Source organism: Myotis brandtii, unplaced genomic scaffold (assembly GCF_000412655.1).
Source record: "Myotis brandtii unplaced genomic scaffold, ASM41265v1 scaffold133, whole genome shotgun sequence".
NCBI classification, from domain to species: Eukaryota; Metazoa; Chordata; class Mammalia; order Chiroptera; family Vespertilionidae; genus Myotis; species Myotis brandtii.
In genome coordinates this window covers 2,905,896-2,929,981 of record NW_005354718.1, presented here as the reverse complement: position 1 = coordinate 2,929,981, position 24,086 = coordinate 2,905,896, and the positions used below count along the sequence as shown (strand labels likewise).

General features: G+C 50.9%; 1 protein-coding gene across 1 annotated transcript in view; it reads left to right on the top strand.

Moving 5' to 3' along the window:
* PLA2G4E (phospholipase A2, group IVE) overlaps positions 1–21,179 on the top strand; it is a 38,086-nt gene extending 16,907 nt beyond the window's left edge. Inside the window, exons 6-20 of the mRNA XM_014534829.1 lie at positions 296–338; positions 936–999; positions 1,859–2,019; positions 2,116–2,205; positions 2,609–2,646; positions 6,727–6,862; positions 8,113–8,249; positions 10,580–10,802; positions 12,967–13,081; positions 13,897–14,034; positions 15,215–15,322; positions 15,897–16,100; positions 16,968–17,134; positions 18,390–18,576; positions 19,072–21,179. Coding sequence (XP_014390315.1) covers positions 296–338; positions 936–999; positions 1,859–2,019; positions 2,116–2,205; positions 2,609–2,646; positions 6,727–6,862; positions 8,113–8,249; positions 10,580–10,802; positions 12,967–13,081; positions 13,897–14,034; positions 15,215–15,322; positions 15,897–16,100; positions 16,968–17,134; positions 18,390–18,576; positions 19,072–19,433 — 2,173 coding nt within the window. The 3' untranslated portion in view covers positions 19,434–21,179. The remainder of the gene's footprint in view (positions 1–295; positions 339–935; positions 1,000–1,858; positions 2,020–2,115; positions 2,206–2,608; positions 2,647–6,726; positions 6,863–8,112; positions 8,250–10,579; positions 10,803–12,966; positions 13,082–13,896; positions 14,035–15,214; positions 15,323–15,896; positions 16,101–16,967; positions 17,135–18,389; positions 18,577–19,071) is intronic.
* The last annotated feature ends 2,907 nt before the right edge of the window (positions 21,180–24,086 follow it).

Genomic DNA, 24,086 nt, shown 5'->3' with positions numbered 1-24,086 from the left:
TATTAAATATAATCATGTTCTGTTAAAAAAAAAAAAAAAGAACAGCTATTCCTTGAGAGGGAATAAATGGAAATTCTTCTTCTACTCCTTCTAATCTGTAAATCTATTTTTGTCTGGACATTCTATTTAAAACATATGCCAGTTTTCTCCTTGACAATCTATGCATCTAAGGTTTCTTAAGCCAGTATTTTTCACCAGGACCAGGGAGGCTCTGCTATCTCATACTGACCCTATTGCGGCCTTTGTCACCTTTGGACTGATATAACTGACCAGGAGTTCTCATTTTGTTTTTCAGTCCCTCTCCACCCGAGACCCTCATCACCAACGGCGTGCTGGTGGTAACTGTCCTTCCAGGCTCCTGTAACTCCAGAGGCCACAAGTGGCTGCTGCTCTCAGGGGAACAGACTGTGGGAGCGAACACCGAGCCCAGCTGGGACCCTGTCCCAGAGCCCCCTGGGAAGCAGCCTTCTCCCAGAATCAGTCTCAGTTCCATTTCCTCCCAACCCCCATCTCTCTACAGGCACAAGCTCATTATTAAAAAGCGTTCCATAGTTCAGCTGTTGATACAGCCATTTTAATTAGATGCATCTAAAATCCCAGGAGTCAAAATCTGTCCCCCAAAAATCAGTCTTTGGGAGTTTGTGGTGGAGGCATTTGACCTGCCTCTGCCTCTTGAGAAGGCTCTTTCATTGGAAGTTCCTCACTTTCAAAGCCCCAAAGAGGAAGGTTCCCTCAGGTTCCACCCTCTATCTGGCAGAAATGAGCCCTAGATTTCTCAGGAGAGCTTCCTTTTCAGATATTCAGTCTCTGAGTAAGGTGATAGGAGTTGATTGGGTTCAGAAAATGCAATGACCAGGTGACCAGGCTTCCCAGGCCAGGTCACACAGAGCAGGGATGGCTTGTGCTAGGGATGACCCCCCGCTTCTTTGTTGCAGGCTCGGCAAGTCTCCCGCCTGGAGGTTCACGCAGAATCCAGAAGGCAGAGGAAGAGCAGGAGAAGTAGGTCCTTTGACTGCCTCTGCCTGCTGGGGGGAGGGCTGCTTCCCACCCCTGCCAGCTGCCCTGGGCTCAAACGGGGCAACCAAGCGCTTGGTGGGAGATGCCTCAGTACCGCCTCACCCTCAGGGGTTGTGAGCCCCTGTATCCCCACCCCCACCCCTCTTTAAGGGGCATGCTCTTCCAGGCCCCAACGTAACCCTCAGAGCCTCCCGGGCCTGCCAAGCACCGTGGGTCAGGGGTCAGTGGCACAGCACTGCTCACACTGGTCTGCACGATCCCCCTGCCACGCCAGGGCTTCGCTGGACCTGGTGCAGTGGTCAGCACCGGGGTGGGCAGACACTAACAGTGCCCAGGGCCCCTCTGGCTGTGCCCCTTCCTCTGGCGAGATGACAATTCATAGAGTCCTAGCATTTGGTAGCTGGCAGGGACCTAAGAGATCCATAAACACGAGACTCCTGTTCACTGCTCCACCCATGACACCAATGCAAGGACTTCCAGCCCTGTCCCAAGAGAGGGGAGCAGCATGGCCCCACAGACTGGGTGAGGAAGGGAGGAAGAGGCCACTCCCCCAAACTGGGGGTATGGTGAGGGCTGCTTTCACTGCAGTAGGAGAAGCGGAACGTCGGAGGACTCTGCACCTCAGAGGGCTTTCTGGGGACCTCATCTGTCAGCATCACATGCAAGCCGTGGGCTGGCCCTGTCCTACAGAATGAGCCTCTCTGGGGCATTTTAACCAGTGCCCCAGGGAGTTCTAAACCCCTGTCCTGAGCACCTCCAGCTGTGCTTTTAACTGGGCCAAGTGAGGATGGGGGGAGTGAGAGGCCTTTGGGGGTCTCAGCCCTCTTGTCCCCTCTTCCAGGGAAGGACCTCCTGGTAACAGTGACTGAGTCCTTCGAGCACACCCAGCGCATCCCGCAATACGTAGAGCCCTGCTGCCCAAGCCCCGCCTGCTTCCACTACCCCAAGTATTTCCAGTCCCAGATGCAAGCGGACGTGGCCAGAAGACAATGGAGCTGTGGGGTACAAGGCGGCGTCAGGGAGTGGCGTGGGGGGACTGGGGCAGAGGGTCGCCTAAGGAGCCCCTCACCCCACTCACAGAACCACTCCTCCTTCCAGCTTTGCTGCTGCGGTGCGCACAGGAAGAACGGCCCTGTCAGCCAGCCCCTGGATTGCCTCACCGATGGCCAGGCGGTGACGCTGCCTGTGGTGAGGGCTTGAGTCTGGGGAGGGGCCTGAGCGGCTTAGCCTGGCGCTCCTGTGGCAGGAAGATGGGAAGAGCCTGGGGACACCTGGGGGAAGGTGACTCATGGGGTCCCTCGGGCAGGATAGAGGAGTCTGGGGGGTAGGAAATGCTGAACTGCAGTGTGGAGCCAAACAGAGGGTACAGAGGCCAAATTAAGGATGATAGGGAGGGTCAGGTCCGGAAGAGGGTGTGGGCATGGAGCATGTGTGTGCATGCATGTGTGCATGTGAGCGTATGTGTGTGCGCACACATGTGAGCTGAGTCAAGTCAGGAAGTGGACAGTGTGGTGAGTCTACACTTCTTTGATTGGGATCACTTGGCTCTGAATTGTCATCACTGACAAGCTTTTCATGTTTCATGTCCCAGGGAGAGAACTGTGAATTACACATGAAGTCTACACCCTGGTAAAGTACCCTCTTTCTGTCTGTCCCTCTGATCTGTTCAATCTAGGGGTGTGAAGTGGTATCTCGGTGTGGTTTTGATTTGCATTTCCCTGATGGCTAAGGATGGTAAACACCTTTTCATGAGCTTATTGGCTATTTGTACATGTTCTTTGGAGAAACGTCTATTCAAATCCTTTGCCCATTTTAAAGTGGGTTATCTGCCCTCTACCTAAAGTTGTAAGAGTCCTTTGTGTATATTCTGACAATATCCCTTGTCAGATATATGATTTGCAAATATTTTCTCTTTTTCTGGTGGTTATCTTTTTATATTCTTTTTAAAAAATCTTTATTGTTGAAAGTATTACATATGTCCCCCTTTTCCCGCATTCACCCCTTCTAACCTGAACCCACCCTCCACCCCAGCCTTCACTACCCTATTGTCTGTGTCCATGGGCAATGCATATATGCATGTAAGTTTTTTGGTTGATCTCTTCCCACCAACCCACCTCTATCTTCCCTCTGAGATTCAACAGTCTGTTCCATGCTTCTATGTCTCTAGATCTATTTTGTTCATCAGTTTATTTTGCTCACTAGATTCCACATATGAGTGAGATCATGTGATACTTGTTTTTCTCTGACTGGCTTCTTTTGCTTAGTATAACACTCTCCCGGTCCCTCCATGCTGTCTCAAAGGATTAAAAATCCTTCTTTTTTACTTCTGCATAGTATTCCATGGTGTAAATGTGCCACAGCTTTTTTTTTTTTTTTATCAACTCATCTACTGATGGACACTTGGGCTGTTTCCAGATCTTAGCTACTGTAAATTGTACTGCTATGAACATAGAGGTGCATCCATTCTTTCTGAATAGTGTTTCAAGTTTCTTAGGATATATTCCTAGAAGTGGGATCACTGGGTCAAATGGCAGTTCCATATTTATTTTTTGAGGAAACTCCATACTGTTTTCCATAATGGCTGCACCAGTCTGCATTCCCACCAGCAGTGTACTAGGGTTCCCTTTTCTCCACATCCTCACCAGCACTTGTCATTTGTTGATTTGCTGATGATAGCCATTCTGGCAGGTGTGAGGTGATACCTCATTGTCATTTTAATTTGCATCTCTGATTATCAGTGATTTTGAGCATTTTTCGTATGTCTCCCCATCTGTATGTCCACTTTGAGGAAGTATCTATTTAGGTCCTTTGTCCATTTTTTAATTGGATTGTTTGTCTTCCTTTTGTTAAGTTGTATGAGTTCCTTATATATTTTAGATATTAACCCTTTATCAGATATATCATTGACAACTATGTTCTCCCATACAGTGGGCTCCCTTTCTACTTTGTTGATGGTTTCTTTTGCTATGCAGAAGCTTTTTTAAAAGATATATTTTTAATTGATTTTCAGAGAAGAAGGGAGAGAAAGAGAGAGAAACATCAATGATGAGAGACAATCATTGATCAGCTGCCTCCAGCACGCCCCCCACTGGGGATCGAGCTCACAACCTGGGCATGTGCCCTGACTAGGAATCAAATCGTGACCTCTGGTTCATAGGTCACTGAGCCCTGTGTGCTGGGCCAGAAGCTTTTTATTTTGATGTAGTCCTATTTGTTTATTTTCTCCTTAGTTTCCCTTGCCCTAGGAGATGTATCCACATATTGCTATGAGAGATGTCTGAGATTTTGCTGCCTATGGTTTCTTCTAGGATTTTTATGGTTTCATGACTTACATTGAAGTCTTTTACCCATTTTGAATTTAACTTGTGTATAGTGTAAGTTGGTGGTCTAGTTTCATTTTTTTTGCATGTTATCTGTCCAATTATTCCAACACCATTTATTGAAGAGACTGTCTTGACTCCATTGTATGCTCTTGCCTCCTTTGTCAAATATTAATTGAGCATAATGGCTCGGGTCAATTTCTAGGGTCTCTATTCTATTCCATTGATCTATATGTCTGTTCTTGTGCCCACTCCAGGCTGTTTTGATTACAGTGACTTTGTAGTATAACTTGATATCTGGTATTGTGATCCCTCCAACTTTGTTCTTCTTTCTCAAGGTTGCTGTGGCTATTTGAGATCTTTTTTGGTTCCAAACCAATTTTTGGAATCTTTGTTCTAGACCTGTGAAATATGCCATTGGTATTTTAATAGGGATTGCATTGAATCTATAGATTGCTTTGGGTAGTATGGACATTTTAATGATGTTAATTCTACCAATCCATGAACACAGTATATCCTCCCACTTGTTTATATCTTCTGCTATCTCTTTTTTTTTTAATGTCTTGTAGTTTTCCAAGTACAAGTCTTTTACCTAAGTATCTTAATTTTTTTGTTGCAATGGTAAATGGGATTGTTTGTTTAGTTTCTTTTTCTGAAAATTCATTATTGATGTATAAGAAAAGCCAATGATTTCTGGGTGTTAATTTTTATACTGCTACATTGCTGAATTCATTTATTAAATCTAGTAGTTTTTTGGTGGAATCTTTAGGGTTTTCTATGTATAATATCATGTCATCTGTGAATAATGAAAGTTTTACCCCTCCTTTTCAATTTGGATGCCTTTTATGTTTTCTTCTTGTCTGATCACTGTGGCTAGTACTTGAAGCACAGACATTTTAAATTTTGGTGACTTTCAATTTATCTCTATATATTTTTTCTCTTATTGCGTGTTCTTTTGTTGTTGTATTTAACTAATCCAAAGTCATGAAAATTTACTCCCATGTTTTCTTCCAAAAGCTTTACGGCCTCTCTCATATTTAGATCTATGATGGATTTTGAGTTAGTTTTTATGCACAATGTGACATAGAGGCTCAGCTTTATTCTTTTGCATGTGGCTATCCAGTTGTCTCAGCATTATTTGTTGACAAGATTGTTCTCTTTTTATTGAATTTTCCAACCCTTGTCAAAAATCAAGTGGTCATAATTTCCATTTCCAATTTGATTAGCTCTGTGCTCTAGACAGGTTATTTAACCTCTTTAAGTCTCAATTTTTCTCCTCTGTAAATTGGAGCAATACCAAGAGTACTGACCATTGTTGGTTGCTTTGAGGATCCAGTGAGATAGATGTCAAGAACCCACTGATCTGTTGGCAAGTGGGACACTCAGCACATATCAACTGATGTTATGATTATCATTGGTCTATTATCCATTCCTTGTTGAGGTCGAGGAAAGAGTTATTTCCTCACAGTTGTGTCTGCAGACCCATGGTAGCCATGGGAGAATGTGATGGAAAAGCTCCCAGGCCCTGCCATCAAGGAGGTGTGACCTGGTTAGTGACTCAAATCTCAAAGGGTCAAGGTCCATCTGCCTGGAGTCACTGAGGGGCTGGGCCTTGGAGGATGCAGGGATGTAGGTAGGAAGAGGAAGGAAGCATCCAGGGAAGGCAAGGACCTGTGCAAAGGCTCAGAACCAAAAGTGCTCCTGAGCTTGGAGAGCCGATGGACCCTTCCAGGAAGTAACTGGAGGTGAGGTTGGACAGATCACGTGGGGTCTTGGATGCCAGGCCAGGAGCTGGACTTGTTCAGGGCAGGTATGAGATGCAAAGAGGACAGGCATTGTCATGCTGCAGCAGCTCCTGCCCCACCTGTCTTGCAGACCTGGGGGGGTGACATAGTGAGATCAGGGAAGTGAAAGGTTTTTGTCAACTGCACACACACACACAGGACAATTATTATTCCAGGAACAGGAAGAGCTTAAGGAACAGTGTGAGCTCCATGAGAACAGGGCCATGTTTTTCTGGCTCAGAAGAGCTCTTACTGTAGAACCTTGTCCAGAGAGAGTGCCAGAAGGACCTCAGAGACCCTTGTCCCCATGTCTGGCCTCAGTCTATAGAAGGTGCCGGAGGAAGCCTTTCTGGACTTTCCAGATCTTGCTGAGGAGGTAGAGGGCTCAATGAGTCCCTAATTTTGTCAAATACCTGCTTTCAATGCACCAACTAAGGCTTTGGTGCTTTTATATTTGTTATCTCATTAAGTCCTGAAGACAGTGCTAGAAGTTAAGCACAATTAGCCCCATGTGACAGATGAAAAAGCAGAGACCCTAAAGTCGTGTCTTCTCCATGGAGGTGGAGCCTATAGGCCTGCTCAGCCAAGGTCCTCTGTCCCCACAGCCCCCAGACATTGGACGTGCGGTTGGGCTACAGCCTGTGCCCGGAAGAACTGGAGTTCCTGCAGAAGCGGAATGTGGTGGTGGCTGAGACGCTGAAGCAGGTGCTGCAGCTGGAGGAGGACCTGCAGATGGATGAGGTGGGTAAGCAGAGGTCAGCCGGCTGGGCTCAGTGCCTGCTCTGAACTTGTCCTTCTGATGACACCGCGCCTTGATGTCTGCCCCCCGGCCCCTCCCTGCCCAGGCCGCCTCGGCGCTGCCCGTCCTGGTTGCTTTGGGTGCTAAGTTCCAGGTAAGGGCTGTGTTGGGTATGATTCAGTTGTGTTCACAAGGGGAGGGAAGATCAGAGTGGAGAGAGAAAGGAAGGAACACTAAAAGATGCTGAGGTGACAAATGGCCTCCTCTCCCAGCCAGGAAAACATGTGACACTCCTCCCACAGCCCATACCACCACCCAGAAGGCCCTGGGACCTTCATTCTTCAATTCTCCCTTCCCCAAAGCTTGCACATATACACACACACCCAGAAAGAACAGCCGTGGAAGCTGGAGAAAAGCAGCTTCCACTCCCATGGCTAGCTTCTTCCCATGGCGCAGACAATGGTGCCTTTGTTGGAGCCCTCTGTTACCTCCCGGGTAGGACTGAGGCCCACAGTCCCCTCTGCAGCAGGGCAGCCTTCCAAGTGTCGCCTTCTGAAGCTGACCATCGGCGTGAATGGAGACCTCGGGCCTGAGGAGGGCTGCACCGGGGCTTAGCCAACAGAAGGATTTCAGTCTCCCCTCAAATGAAAACAGAGAAGTCCTGGCAGACAGCCCCCTCCTCCCATCGTTAGGGAAGCACACCAGGGCATATGTAGTAAACCTGCGTCAACCCAGAGGTGACAACCCTGCCCCATCGCACGTCAGAAATTCACTTCCTTCTGCTCTTACACGTACGGTATATATATTAGGCGCATACCATGCACCAGGCTGATGCCCTCACATCAAATCCTTCTATAGGAGATCATCAATTTGCAACCATTACGGAATCGTGTACAAGCTGGGTTATTGAGCAAGCCACCCAGCCCCCTGTTCCTCTGTTTCAGCATCTGTTAACTCAGGGCTAGACTAACAGTGCTAAGGACTCTTCCAGACAAGACCTGATTGACTAAGCCCGTGTGAGGCTCTGGAGCCCTTTACTGACCCCAACTATTGGGTTTGAGCTAAGGTCTAATTCTAGACCTCCTGGCTGGCCAGCCACTCTGCGAAAGACAATTTTCAAGTCACTCCGTGCCCCACTCTCTGCTCTGTGTGCCAGCTCTCCCTCCTCCACTGTTCTTCTCAGCTCCTACCTGTCACTCCCAGGCTTCTCGACCCAGCGTTGCCTGAACAGTCTGCCTCCCTATGCCCCTAGGTACCGCTCATAGCCATCATGGCCACAGGGGGTGGAACAAGATCCATGACCGCCATGTATGGCCACCTGCTGGGGCTGCAGAAGCTGAACCTCCTGAACTGTGCCAGCTACATCACTGGCCTGTCAGGGGCCACCTGGTAAGGAACTGGGGGCTACTGTCGGGTGGAGCCCAGAACAAACAGCTGAAGGGCCAGCCTGGGGTCTCTGGTGAAGCCCCCGCATCCCATGTAAGAGGGACTCATGAAGCCTGGGCAGCTCTCCCACTTACAGCTGCGTGAGCTCAGCCTCTCTGAGTCTCAGTTTCCACATCTATAAAGTGGGGATAATAATAGTGCCGACCTTATGGGGTTGTTGGAGAGGCTCTCCCTGTACTGGGTACACGAGAGACACTATACACATCATACAGGTTGGTTGTTACTGACGGTACTGTTACCCTCGGGTTGTGTGGAGACCTGGGGGCATGGTGGCCAACCAGGCGTGAACTCCTGGTACCACTGATCCCGTCCTGCTGGGGAGAGGCAGCTGCCCTCTCTCCTGAGGGAGTGGGTATCAAGTCTCCCAGGGCCATGGAGCTGGCCCAGCTGCCCTGGCTGCCCACACTCCAGCCCACCACCCAGCCCTGCCCACTCCCTCTGCACTGCAGGTGTCCCCAGGCTCGCACCTCCTCACTCTGCTGCCGAGCAAGGAGAGTGAGAACTTGGCTCCCCCAGGTGAGACCAGCAGGAGGTGGCTTCTCCACCGGAGACACCAGGCCTGGGTCCCACGGTCCCTGTAGGGGCCACAAAAATGTTTTCTTTTCAGATCAGAAGGAAAAAATTGAACTTCTAGATAGAATAAAATATTTTTATAAAGACATTCCTATATTTGTCCTAAAACAACATTTTTAATAATTGATGGTGAAGGGGGCCACCAAAGAATAAAATATTTTTATAAAGACATTCCTATATTTGTCTTTATACAACAGTCCTAAAACAACATTTTTAATAATTGATGGCGAAGGGGGCCACCAAGGGCATAATGCAGCCCTAGCCCAGTGTGGCCAGGGCCCTCTGACCACCCGAGGCCTCTCTCTCGGCCAGGCCTGTGTCTTATTCTGTCTGGGGCTGGTGGGCCTCTGCGCCTTCGAGGTCTGTGGCCCTCATCCTGGAGGCGCTCTGGGTGGGTGACTTTCATTTGGGCGAGTGGATGTGAACTTTCCTAGGAAAACCAAGGGCTGCTGGGCGTGAGGGGCCCTGAGGCTGCAGCCCAGATGGGCCATAGAGGGAACCGCTGACAGTTATCGGCAGGGCCTCTGCGCCAAGCACTGGGGTGACGGTTTCCAATGGATCCTCTCATTTCTTCTTCATCAGAAAACCATGAGGGAGATGTTGCCATTCTGCTCACTGTTTAGCTGCAGAAACAAAGGAACTGCCCTGAGCCGCTCAGCTAATGAGTGGTAGAGCTGGGATCGGAACCCAGGCGGTCAGAGTCCAGGGCCCAGGTTCTTAGGCTCCCTGTCAAATGGCTGCCCCTGGGGAGTAGGTTAAGGACAGAACCTGCTTCTATGGGGGGAAAGGGGTACCTGGCCCAGGAAAGCACTGGAAAGGATTCTTTTAAAACCAGTTATTTGAAACGGCTTTGAAAGCTTTTTTAAAGTAATTGAGTGAACCTTGTAGAGAGCAGGGTGCTTTTAGTTGAAGAAATCTCCTGACCAACCTCCACCTTCCCTGATTAGAAACAAGTGCCGTGAAGGATGAGGCCACTTTCAGACAACCACGCAGCTGCAGACAAGGCCCACGGTCTGTGCTGACATAGGCAGAAAGCTGGGTCAGGCCAAGACGAGGCAGACAGGGACAAAGAGCCAGGGCTAGGGGGACCCCCATCTTTATTTTTCTCCTCCCCACGGCCCACGTGTAAGTTACGAAGAAGGGGGAACAAACCTTTAGCCAGCCTCATAATTATGGGAAGTATTAGTGTGGCAGAGTGGAAACAGCCCGGGATGTGGAATCAGCCGAGCCTGGTTCCAACGATGGCTCCACCACCCTAGGGCCCAGGACTTACTCTGTGCCGGGTGCTATTCTAACCACACTTCATGGCATTAACTGATGTAATCTTCACAATAACCTTGTGAGATAAGTACAATTATCATAACTCTCCCCTTTCCACAGATGGGGAAGCTGAGGTGAAGAGAGGTGGAGTACGTTGCCCCAGATGACATAGCTAGTGAGTGGTAGGGTCTGGATTAGAACAGGAAGATCTGGGTCCCGAGTCCTCCCTCTGAAGCAACATGCTGTACCTGGCACACAGTAGGCAACCCAGAAATGGTAGCATTGGGACTGTGTGCAACCATGTTCACTCCCTTTCCTCCCGGCTCCTCTCCAGGCAGGTTGGGGTTTCCCCTGAGCTGCCGCCTTCTCTCCTGCCAGGGCCTGGGGTTGACAGGACCAGGGCTGGCTCAGCTCTATCAGCCATGCCTGTCTTTCTGCAGGACCATGGCTACCTTGTACCGTGACCCTGACTGGTCCTCCAAAAGCCTGGAGACTGCCATCCTTGAGGCCCGGAGGCACGTGGTCAAGGACAAGATGCCCGCCCTGTTCCCGGACCAGCTCCGCAAATTCCGGGAGGAGCTCCGGCAGCGCAGCCAGGAAGGCTACAAGGTCAACTTCACAGACTTCTGGGGCCTGCTGATCGAGGCCTGTCTGGGGGATGAGGTAGGTACCAGCTTCTCCTGGGCCGCACCCCGCCTTGTCTGACGCCCGGCTCTCTTCCCTCTTCGGGGCGTCTGGGCTTCTATCGCAGCAGGAGGGAGTTAGTTGGACCTGCAGGTGCATCCTTGCATGTCATAGGTGTGAGGTGCCCGAATGTGTGGTGGAGGAAGATGGTGGGACTGTCTTCCCACCTCCCTTTAGAGTATGACTGAGACCCCCTGATTGGGGGTGGCTTCGATGCAGCCCTGCAGAGAGGTAGCTTATCCCCTGAGAGCCAAACCAAGACGCCTGTGAGAGACAATAGGGAGCAGCTGGGAAAGGCTGGAGAGCCATCACACTGCGACGCAAGTCTGACCCCTAGTGGAAGAGAGAGAACAGCTTTGTGTGATTTAGAAGGTTCAGCAAGACTTTGAGAGTCCTACAGCCCAGTTGGCTGTCAGAGGAGCCCGACACCCCCAGGTGGGCCTGCCTCAATAGCCCTGCCCGCCATGTCAGTAATGGGCTGGGAGCCAGCCATGGGAAGCAGAGCCTCAGCATACACTCAGCATGGATTTCAGAGCAGCTGGGACCCTCACTCTGATGCTCCAGCCTCTGGAGGTCTGCAGGGCTCCTTCTCAAGGTCACCACCCAGAGGATGGGCCCAGTGAGGTTCCCTCCTGCGCTGAGAGCCAACGACCTGAGCAATATGTGCCCAAGAAGAGAACGCGCCTGTGCTGAGACCCAGCTGTTGTGGAAGCCATGTGGGACATGACATGCTGGAGGGAAAGCAAGTCTAGGATTAATGTCAGGAGGCCTCTGCTCTTCCTCTTTGGCCAAAAGTAGGAGCCCGTTCCCCTCGGGCCCCTTCGACAATGAGTTTAGACTGGCTCTTCTGTGAGTCTGCAACTTCCTCTACTTCCAGGGTAGTCAGCCCTGTGGTGCCCAGATCTCTGGGCCCAGTTACAATAGGTAACCTGCTTGCCTTTCAAGCGAGGCCCAAGAGTCATTTGGCCTACATATGTGTTTACCATCCCACACGGGTTCCGCGGCCTTCCCAAGCTTGGGTGACCATGGACGGTCACTTGGTAGGCAGCTGCTAGGCTTGGGATCAGCACCTGGGCCTCTAAGGCCTCAGTTGGCCTTGTCTGTACTGGCTGATTCTCTTGGGAGGGTGACCTGTGGCCCCAGCTGATCTTCAGGACCCCCACTCTGATTATACAGCCGAGTGCTCTGGGAACTTGGGGACCCTGGCTGCCATCTGGTGCCCAAATATCCAAGCTTTAGGTTAAAAAACAAAAGAGGAGAAGGAGAAGGAAAAGAAAAGAAAGGAAGGAAGAAAGGAAAGGAGGAAGGAAGGAAGGAAGGAAGGAAGGAAGGAAGGAAGGAAGGAAGGAGCTTTTTTCCCTTCCCAAGCACATTTTATGCAGCATGCAAAGCAGATAAGAACAATGGAGGAGAAAGATAAGTATCACATGATCTCACTCATTTGTGGAATATAATGAACAACATAAACTGATGAACAAAAATAGATTCAGAGACTAGTAGAAGCATCGAACAGACCGTCAAACCTCAGAGGAAGGCAGGGGAGGGTATGGGGGGGAGGGGAGAGAGATCAACCAAAAGACTTACATGCATGCATATGAGCATAACCAATGCACACAGATGGTAGGGGGATGAGGGCCTGTGCTGGGAGGCAGGAGAGGGCTGGGAGAGGTCAACCGGTGGTGGGGAGGGGGGGAGACATATATAATACTTTCAACAATAAAGAACTTAAAAAGAAATGAGAGAATATTAGTAGTAACAAGACAAACAGAAATAAACAGCAATTCCTCCGATTAAAAAAAATGGAGCTGCTTCAGTTTGAGTGGGTGGAAGATATGGGGAGGAGAGGGGCAGTGGTTGCCTCTTCCACCCCTACCTCTGATTCCCGAGACACCAGGAGAACCCTGGGGCTCTGAGGGACAGCCCTAAACTGTAGACCCAGTCCCACACCATCCACATGTCTGGGGTGGTGAACAGTCCAAGGATGAGTGTACCTTCTCCCGGTGCATTTTAAAAGCAGGTTTAACTAGTGTCTGCCAGGGCCCACAAAGCAGCCTGGTGGGCTCAGGAGGTCCCGACTGTGCCCTTGTTCCGTGATGCCCCGAACTGGCAGCTTCTTTTCCTGAACCATGTTGTTTCCCCACAGAGAAATGACTGCAAACTGTCAGAGCAGCGTGCTGCTCTGAGCCATGGCCAGAACCCCCTGCCCATCTACCTCACCATCAATGTCAAGGATGATGTAAGCAACCAGGATTTCAGAGGTAACACTGCTGACTAGCAATTCACCAGGAGGGCCCTTTCAGCAGGAAAGGCACCCTGCACCCAGCACACACAGGCCCCCACTTCTTTGCCAACCTCCACATCAAAAGGTGCTCCTGACAACTGAAGAATCGACTTTGCTACCCCTTTCTGCCCTGGGGTATGGATGGTGGGGGAGCCGAGACAGGTACAGAGTCCCCTGCCTGGGTGGCAATTTGATGGGACAGGAGGAAATAAAGGTCAGGAGGGAAAGGATCCTAGATATTTCTTAAGCTGCCCAGGAGAAGCTCTTTTATTTTATTTTTTATTTTTTAATTTTTTAAAAAAATATATTTTATTGATTTTTTACAGAAAGGAAGGGAGAGGGATAGAGAGTTAGAAACATCGATGAGAGAGAAACATCGATCAGCTGCCTCCTGCACACCCCCTACTGGGGATGTGCCCGCAACCAAGGTACATGCCCTTGACCAGAATCAAACCCGGGACCCTTCAGTCCGCAGGCCGACGCTCCATCCACTGAGCCAAACCGGTCAGGGCATGGGGAAGCTCTTTTAGAGACCTGCCCTGCTTTAGGGTCAGCCCTGCTTTGGGGTCAGTTTGGGTCCCTGTTATCTGGTTTTGAGGAGCAAATGTGCAGTGCAGGTTGTAAAACTGTCTTGCCTGGCCATGGCACCCCCATGTGTCCTGTGAGAGAACTGTGGCCTCACTGTCCATGTCTTCCCTAGGGGGTGGGCGGGTGGGCTCAGTTTCAGACAGCCGGGATGGAAGGCGTGGCTGTACCACCTAAGACTGACACCGTGTCCTGCTGTTTGCGCAGAGTGGTGTGAGTTCTCCCCGTACGAGGTGGGCATGCAGAAGTACGGGGCCTTCGTCCCCACCGAGCTCTTCGGCTCTGAGTTCTTCATGGGACGGCTGATGCGGAGGATCCCAGAGTCTCGGATGTGCTACTTGCTAGGTGACTCCTGCCAGGGAGGCCCCCGGGAACCCTGCCCCAGGCTGAGCTGGGCCCTGCCTTTGAGTTAGAGAATGACAGGGAGGCAGGCTCTATTCCCCCAGGAATTGTCCCAGGTGAGACTGGGAGTGGCAGGCTGAGATGGAAGCTTTTGGAACTCCCAGCCCTTCCCCCTCTGGCTCCAGGCAGCAACATGCCTGCTGCCAAGGACTAACCTAGCTCCCGGGACCCAAGCGGGCAGCGGGGATCAGAGGGTGAAGTCAAAGTCATCAGGGAAGCCTGGCCCAGCTCCCAACCCTGTGCTCCCTGCTCCTCCAGAGGCAGGTGCGCTGAGGGCAGGGCCCTGACTATAACGTCCACTCACTTCGTTCTCCCCTCCAGGGTCTGGACTTCACCTACCAGAGGGCGACCTAAAAAAACAGACCCATCTTTACGTGCTCACCAGAGTTAGGTCCTTATTTAAACTGGTCTGCACCCCCTCTCTTCCATCTATCCCAGTCCAGCCCATCCCAGAAGGTCCAAATCCAGCCCCATAGCATTTGTGAAGCCTTCCCAGAAGCCCCCAGCCTGTGGCGGCCTCTCCTTCCTTTCAGCACCGATGCTGTTGGCATGTGGTGTGGTTCAGAGATCTGCAGTTAAGACACTGGAGCTTGAACTCTCTGAGCCGGTTGAGCCTGTTTTCTCATTTGTAAATTGGGCTTAAGCGTAAAAACCTATCTTATAGATCCAAATGGGTCAGCGTATGTGAAAGATTTCATATGCATATTATTATTAATGGGTTGCATCTTAAAATTATGATAATAAAAGATAGCACTACACTTATCAAGTGCTCATCATGTGCCAGGCACTATCCTACACTAGTGTATTAACTGATGCCAGAGTGGGCATTTGGACTTGAACTTGAAGCCTGCACCGGTCAGCATTAAGTCACTGCTGGGGCAGTGCCTTATATACCTTCGTACCCTCTCCCAGCTCTAAGAGGAGGGCAGAGGAGAGCTGAGAGCTGGGGGGCATCAGTCATCTGGGTTGAGCTACATGGTGGGCAGAGGGACATCAAAGTCTGCCCCAGCTTCTGAGCAGCCTGACTTGGAGTGGGAATCAAGGCCAAGGCGGAAGTAGTCAGTGTTTGGGTGAGGCTGGGAGCTCTCGGACAGAGCTGCTCACAGCTGGCCCTGCTCCCTAGGTCTGTGGAGCAGCATCTTCTCCGTGAACCTGCTCGATGCCTGGAATTTTGCCAAATCTTCAGAAGAGTTTTTCCACAGGTGGACAAGGGAGAAAGTGCAAGACATCGGTGGGTGACCCACTGGCTTTCCCTCTCGGTTGGGTACTAGGAGGGGGTGGTGGGGAGCAGTGGGTCACAAACCGAGGACTCGTCGACCTGCCACATGTTTTAACACCATCTCTGTGGTCCACAATCATCGGAAGGCAGCTAGGGCTAGAGGGTCTTCCCCGCCTGGAAGGGAGGGTAATTGTAGGTGAAGACATATGTGCTGAGGCCCAGCCACAAGCCCCCGGGGGCCAGCTCTAGGTGGTCTAGGAAATGGACCCACTGTGTAGTATGTGGCACTCAGGAGAGCTGAAGGGAAAGGGATCTATGAGCACAGTTAAGGGTTACTCATCTAGACCATCCTCTCTGGAACCCCTCCTTACTTGTCACCCTCCTTCCCCCCACCCCCCCACACCCCTGTTCTGTCTTACCTGGGTGCTCCAGCTCTGATGCCAGGGTCTTGAGAGCTAGGCAAGAAGGTGTGAAAGGCACTTACAGTGGCTCACCCCTGGGTGCTGGGCCACCATGCAGGGCTCCACCTGAGCAGTCGGGGACCCCAACTCTTGTGACCTGCTCTCCATCCCCCTGTCCCCTGCAGAAGATGAGCCGCTCCTTCCGGAAATCCCCAAATGTGATGCCAACGCCCTGGACACCTCGGTAGTGATCCCAGGGTCATGGCTCTCCAATACTTTTCGCAACATCCTCACCTATCGGTCCTTTGTGTCTGAGTTCCACAACTTCCTGTTGGGGCTGCAGCTGCACACCGGCTACCTCCAGAACGGCCAGTTCTCCAAGTGGAAAGGTACCCCGACCTGCCAGTGAGGCCTGCCTCTGTTTGGGGGAAGGAAAAGTGGATGTTGAGGCTGCCATAGAGACAGGATGCAAAAACTCCTCTGAGCATGTTCGTGAGCTCGTGTGGCAGATGCCCCCCCCGACACCCCCCACCCCAGTATATTCCTGGGTGAGGTCTTGAACAGTGGGCAGAGTGGTATACGTAGTTAGTTCATTGAATTGTACAACAACCCCAGCAAGCAGAAGTTGGCCCATTTTACAGATGGGAAAATGTGGGCCCTGACTTTCTGTAGTTGTGCTCTGAGGGCACCTTTTCCTGTGAATGGTGCCACCTTGAGTTGGGCAGGGATGGCCCAGCTCAGGAACCCCCAAGTGGGAAGTAGCAGAGCCAGGCCTTAGACTTTGGTCTTGCAGCTTCAGCTCAGTGCCTCCTCCCCACCACAGTAAGGCTCTGAGGTAGATTTCCCACCACCTTTAGTATTTTGTCGGGCCATGGCTGCTTGGGCCTGGCCCAGTAATCCTTGTCCTCACTGACTGGGCAGAAAGGGCCACTGGCTCTGGGCCCCGAGTTTGTGCCAAATTATAGGATAGTCTTATGCCCCTGCTACCCCACAAGCCCTGTGGCTGAGCCGTAGCGGGTTTTCTGTGCTTATGCCATAAAAGACTTGCTAAAACCCCAAAATAATGCTGTTCTTCATCAGCCCACCCAGAGGGGCACCCACTCACCTGGGCATCCTGGACAGGCATGGGAGGGCTGAAAGTCCAGGCTGAGGCGAATGAGCTCTGGGCAGGGCCCTCCATCCCTATCAGGGCCCTCTGACCACCTGCTGAGATCGGGGTGGCAGGTGTGATGGTAACTGGAAGCCTTGGATTTCAGACACTGTGCTTGACAGCTTCCCAAACCAGCTGACGGAGACCGTGAACCACTTGTGTCTGCTGGACACTGCGTTCTTTGTCAACTCCAGCTACCCACCCCTCCTCAGGCCGGAGAGAAAAGCCGACCTCATCATCCATCTCAATTACTGTGCCGGGTCCCAGACAAAGGCAAGTGTGGCAATAAAAAGCTCTCCTCTTCTGAGACAGGCCAGAGCGTGAGCCAAGATTTAGCTTCACAGAAACTCAAGCTGCAGTGCATGCTGTGAAGGGAGCCATCCAAACCTCAGGGGGCAGCCACCTGCTTTCACACGCAGTGCGCACCCACCCCCCGCCCAGGGTTTTGGGAAGACTCACTGAGCTAATTCCAATTCTTGCATCTGAGTGTTTGCCATAAGATGCGATTCTTCAGCTGCAAAAAAAAAAAAAGAAGAAGAAGTTTTAAAAAACTACTTTAATAGCCCTGGTTGGTTTGCTAAGTGGTTAGAGCATCGGCCCACAGAACAAAGGGTCTTGGGTTTGATTCCCAGTCAAGGGCATATACCTCAGTTGCAGGTTCAATCCCTGGCTCCAGTTGGGGCTCAAGCGGGAGGTAGCCAATCGATGTGTCTCTCTCACGTTGATCTCTCTCTCTCTCTCTCTCTCTCTCTCTCCCTTCCTTCTTTCCCCCTCCCTGCTGATTTGGGGTCTACTTTAATATAGACCTATCCTAAAGCCAGGAAAGGGGGGGCGTTAAATAGATTTATGACAGTGATAATGACCTAAGTTTGTAAATGGGTGGCAACGTCCTTTCCTACACACCTCTCACTTGATCCTTATACCAGCTCTGAGGTAGATGGCACAACTGCTGCCATTTCCATGTTGTGGCTGAGAAACGAGGCACAGAGAGGGTAAGCGGCTTGCTTAAGGTCACACAGCTCGTGAGCACGGAAGACGGGGACACACGGAGGGGATTCTGATGCTCTATGTCCACTGCTCTTCCTGTTACATTACATCTACAAAGTCCATCCCCAACAGTCCACGCATTCAAGGACTTTCAGAGTCCTTGGCAGCCCTGAGATGCTGTCAGTTCGAAAGCCCATACTTGTCCCCCAAGAGCCTGCCAGCCAGGGCTGTCCATGGCTCAGCTCGTCACCCTCAGGCTGCCACCCACGTCTACCCAGGTCTGTGTCTGGGGGAAGAATCATGGAAAGGGCTTCTGTCCATTTTACGTGGGGAAGGAGCCTGCAGTTAGACACACACCAACCTATTGCCTCCGGCCCTTTGTTCTGACCTGGCTTTGTTCTAAAAATAGCACAAATAGGCCAAGCAGTTGGAGACCGGAGTTGTTAGCTGGGGAATCAGGAGGCTGGATCTAAGAGCTCTGTGTTTTTTATCCACCTCCACCCCCTCTAATACTCACACATGTCCTCCTGTGATATCCCAGCCAATGAAACAAACCTGTGAGTACTGCACGGTGCAGAACATCCCCTTCCCCAAATATGACATCCAAGAGGAGGGGAACAGTAACCTCAAGGAGTGCTACCTGATGGAGAACTCCCAGGAGCCTGATGCTCCCATCGTGCTTTTCTTCCCGCTCATCAGCGACACCTTCCAAAAGTACAAGGCCCCAGGTAAGCTGCCTGGGAGCTCTGTTCCCACCGCCCACGGGCCTGGGACTAGAGCTCCCGTCTCGAAACGTATGCCATCTTCCAATAGCACTAACAGGAAGCCTGGCTGAGCTCCAGTCAGAGCCAATCTTGGTTTGGCAAGAAAGGAAAGACACCTCCTCCCCACAGCTCCATGAGCTGGCAGTGTCAAACTGTACTCTCAAGCTCAGGCACTCAGCATTTATTGAGATCCAGCTATGCTTGTGGCACTGTGTTCATGCTAGGGCAATCCTAAGGTGGGCAAGCTGTGTCCCTGCCCAGGAGCTTGGAGGTGTGTGTGCATGTGTGCGTGTGTGCGTGCGTGTGTGCATGTGTGTGTGTGTGCGTGTGTGCATGTGTGCGTGAGTGTGTGCATGTGTGTGCCCATGAACTCAGAGATGGGCTGGGGGAGAGGTAGGACGCAAGTCATTGCAACCTAACATAGTAAGAGTCTATAGCGAGTCCTTCTGCTGCCTCCAGGTGTGGAGCGAAGCCCCGAGGAGCTGGAGAAGGGCCAGGTTGACATTTATGGCCCCAAAACTCCCTACGCCACCAAGGAACTGACATACACGGAGGCCGCCTTCGACAAGTTGGTGAATCTCTGCGAGTACAACATCCTGAATAACAAAGACCAGCTCCTCCAGGCCTTGCGGATGGCAGTGGAGAAGAAGAAACTCCTGAAGAGCCAGCGTCCCTCGGACCCAGGGAGCTGCGTGGACCCTATGTCTGCTTCCACCATCCCAGGCGCAGATCCCATCAGGGCTGACCAGCCCGCACAGCCAGCTGGGCTCCCTGGCAAGGGCTTTTGGCAGGCTGGCCTGGACCTTCTATCAAAAAAATAAAAATTTGAAAAAGTTAAGAGAGACACAGAGAGAGAGACAGACCATAGGAAAATAACAAGGCATGTACTGGGGTTTTATACCCACTGGAATTTTTTCAGGGTCCAGTAGCCACAGGCTCCCACACATGCTTAGAGTGTGGAGAATAAAAGCAATGTCTGAGGAGGAGGCTGGTTCCCCAGAAACCTCAGACTCCGGGCTGGAGCTCAGAGCCCCCCTCCCCGCTCTCTTGCTCCTCCCCGCCTCCTGGAATGGAGGACCATGGGGATGCACAGAGGACCTGAGAGGCACTCTGGGTTCTCTGGAAAGCACTTTTTAAAATTTAAGGCAACTATATTCTTGTGAATTTTGTAGGTAATTATATTTTATTTTTATTAATCAGGATATTAATAGGGAGGGTGATGCTAGAAGATCTAGATGGAGCACTAGAGACATCCTGATCTGTTCAACAACAAAGCCAAACCGGTGACAGGTTTCAGCAGCCCCTCTGTAGCCACTCAGAGCCCCAGGACTGGTGACTCCCGTGATCCCGACCGGACAGCCCTCTCTGAGCATTCAGCTCCAATGAAATGCCAGGCAAAGCCCAAGTCTGCAACGCAGATTCATGGCACAAGAAACTGGGTGCAGCTCAGGGGCGTTGAGGCAGGTGAACGGAGTCAGGCATCGGGTGGGCGATGCTGCCCAGTGCCGCCCACTCCAAGAAGCCAACGCTCGCTGACCAACCTGCTCCAGGAGCACGTCTCAGCTCTCTTCGCACCCTCCCCTCTGTTTCCCAGACGGGGTTATTTATTTCTAAATGGGATTCCTCTTATTTATCATGAAAGCACCATGGCCAGCACATCCTAGCTCTTTGAGTCACCCTGAGAGAACAAAACTAAGAAGGATCTACCCAGAAAGGACTAGGTTAGCCCCAAAGAAAAAGCTTCCTTGGTGACGGTTTCCAGATGAATCGCTGGGAAAGCCCTGGGACACAGAAGTCAAATCAAAGAATCCAGGCCTCCCACCAGGCTGGGAACTTAAACAATGTGTAACCTGAGCCACTGAGATGCCCAGGTGGGTAGAAGGTGTGACCAGAAAGGCATGCGGCCTGCACAAGGCCCTGCAGACCTGGAAGACGTGTCCTCGTTCTGAGTCACCGTGCTCCCTAAGCAATCCTGTAGTTGTTAGGAGACAAGTGGCGACAGGTACCAAAAGTTTAGAAAATCTGGCTTCCAGTTTACATTCTTGCTACTCAAGGTGTGATGGGGAACTGGTTGGAAATCCGGAATCTCGGGCCCTACCCAGCCACACTGAATCGATCTACATTTTAAGGAGATTCCCACCTCCTCTCCATGCCCAGATGCCCACCCCCAGGTGATGCCTATGCATATTAAAGTGTGGGAGGTGTGGATTTATGCCAAACTTTCCCAACAGCCTGGAAAGCATAAACAATCGACCCCCCTGTGCCACTGATAAACGGGGCTCCTGGACCTGCAAACCTGGTCCCCCTGCCCCTCCCTCCCATAATGCTAACCTGTGACGCAGCCCTTTCCCTCCACCACGGCGGCCAGTTGCCTCCACTTTGACATCTTTTCCTTCATCTGCAACAAACAGGCTCTCCTTAAATTACCAGAGTGAGCCATCCGGCAAGACCTGTTTGTTGTAAGGTCAAGGTAGGCCTGCCTTGGATTCATCAAAGTAGGTAGAGTGAGGTTTCTGAAACCATTGTATTATTTGAACACGGAATAAAATGGCCATGTGGGCAAATGCTGTTGACTCAACCGCTTTCATTATCTGATGCTATAAAACAGACGTAACTCCTGCCCTCATTCCTGCCTGGACACAGCCAGAGGTCTAAGAAGGACATTTCCGTCCCATCCCCCTCGCCTGGGCATCGTCCTTTTCTCCTGCAGGGGCCCCTGCCTCCTTGTGCTGGGGTGCCCCTCTCTATGCAGCCATGCCAGCCACCAGTGGAGCACCAGCTCTTGCTGACCCGTGCTGTCTGAGCCCCGATGGCTTTCAGGAAGTGCTGATGGAGAGGAAGGGAGGCAGCAGCACCAGCTGCGCGATTCCTCCGCGCATGGTGGTCGCAGCCAGTGAACAGCCTCTACTTTCCAGGGACTGAGCTTTGGGTTGAGGGGGAATCAGAGAAAGACTTTTATACGGATTTGAGAACTTGAATGAATACTGACTTCGTTTCTAAAACAATGCTGGCGGCGTTCCAGAGCAGGGAAATGAGTCAGGCTCCCTCCCCAGGTTCCCTGCTCTCTGCCTGCAACATGATTAAATAGAAAAGTTAAATAAAATTCCTCTCTCGCCCAGGGTCCCTTGTGGCTGTCTCCTTTTTCCTTCCCAGGAGAGCGGCCAGCATACCACACTGCCATGCAACCCAGTCACCCTGTCCCACAGCAGATGTGTTCTGCTTCTATGTCCCCGTGAAAATACTTCTCCCCAAGGTCACCAGTGTCCTCCCAGTTTCCAGATACACTGAGTTATATGGCGTTCGCAGGCCTTATCTTACTTGATCTCAGCATTTGGCACTGCTGACCACTCCCTTCTTCCTGAAACCCTCCCTTCCCATGACTTCCTTGCCAACAGCAGTTCAATTCAGTTCTGCTTGCAAATATTTATTGCCTTCCCATTCTGTGCCAGTCACTGTTGTAGGCACTGGGACAATGAAAAGGATTATCAATTGACCCCACACTTCAAGGAGCTTCCTTCTGGTCCCAAGTAGGAGGCCCACATGGAAACAGAGCCTTGCAATGCAAAGAGAAAGTTCCATGTTAGCTGTGTACCCAAGGGCATACCTAAGGGGCTGCCAACCCAGCCCTAGAAGGAAGGGGCCAGATGTTTGTTTGTTTGTTTTTTCGTTGGTTTTTGTTGTTAATCCTCACCTGAGGATATTTTTTCCATTGATATTTAGACAGGGTGGTAGGTGGGGGAGAAACAGTGAGAGAGAAACATCGATGAGAGAGACACACACCGATTGGTTGCTTCCTGCACAAGCCCTGACCGGGTCCAGGGATTGAACCTGCAACAAAGGTACAGGCCTTTGACCGGGATCCTTTAGCCCAGTGGTTCTCGACCCCCAAAGGGGTCTCGACCCACAGGTTGAGAACCGCTGCTTTAGTCTGAGGGCGGGCGCTCGATCCACTGAGCCAAACAGGCCAGGGTGGAAGGAGCCAGGTTTGCTGGATACCTTCTGTCTTAGATTTCTTCCCACTTTCAAGTCCTTCCCCTGGCCTCACCTCCCTGTTCTCCTTTAAATGCTAGTATTCCTTGAGGTTCTCTCCTTCGCTCTCTTCTCACTTTATGCTCTCCTAAAGCAATCTCATGTACACCCAGGACTTCAACTACTGTTTCTTAACTCTGAAACCTTTAACTCTAGCCTAACCAATTTCCGAAGTTCTTGATTCATGTGTTCAAATTCTATACCAGTTACCATTACTTCTGCTATATAACACAAAAAACCTAAAATTACAGTGGCTTAAACCGGGCAGAAGTGTATTTCTTATCAAAGACCCAGGCTCACTTCAGCTGCCATCCTCAAGTTTCCCTTCTGGTTCATTATGGCTGCTGCAGCTCCACCCACTATGTCCACATGCCGGGCAGCAGGGAGAATAAAGGGGCCTGAGCCTTTGCTGACTTTGAAACACCAAACCAGTCCTGGTCTGCCTAGCCCTGGACTTCTTTTCTGTGAAAGAAAACTAAACTTTTATCTTAACAAGATCATAAGAATTACCAGCTGTTTCAGTTATCGATTGCCGAGCAACAAAACCCCCCAAAGTATAAAGGCATAAAGAACCCCACCATTTGATTATGCCCACAGGCTCTGTGGGTCAGGAATTTGGAAAGGGCACAGCAAGGACAACTCTTATCTGCTCCATGTGTGGGGCTTCAGCTCAAATGATTTAAACTTTTGCTCAGGGGGCCTCAGGTGGCTGGGATCTAGAACAGATAAGGCTAAAGGACCCATTGCCGAGATGACTACTTCATTCACATATCTGGTGCCTGAGCTGGAAAGGCTGGGAGGATGAAGAGCAGGCTGGGCTTGATTGACTGCCTGTCACAGCACCTTCATGTGGCCTCCCCAGAGTGGTGGTCTTGGCATAGCAGGTCATCTTAAACAGCAGCTGAGGACTCCAAGGGTGAGTTACACAGTGGCAGGTGCATGGAGTACTGTGACCTAGCCCCAGACGTCACATAGCACCACTTCCTCTATTGGCAGAAGCGTTCACAAGCCAGCCTAGATGTAAGGGTAGGGGACAAAGATTCCATCTCTTGAAAGGAGGCATGTGGCCAACGTTTAAATCTCACACTGCAATAAATGGATCCTTAAAGTTGACCTTGGTCCTCTTCCACTAAGTGAATGTCACATTTTAGGTTTTGTTAACCACAGACTCCATTTCCAGCGTTAGTTAGGAATTACTTTAACCTCGAACAGGGACCTGACAGAGAGTGGCTTAAATGCGTTTATGTAAAAGAAACCCACAGGGAGGCAGCCCAGGGCTGGCGTGGCAATTCATTGATTCTTCAGGGATCCTGCTCCTTCCAGCTCTCTGACTCACCATCCCTTGTATAGTTATATCCCAGGCTACAAGATGGAAGAAGGCAGAAGAAAGATTGAACTTAAAAAAAAAATATATATATATATATATATATATATATGGTGTTTTT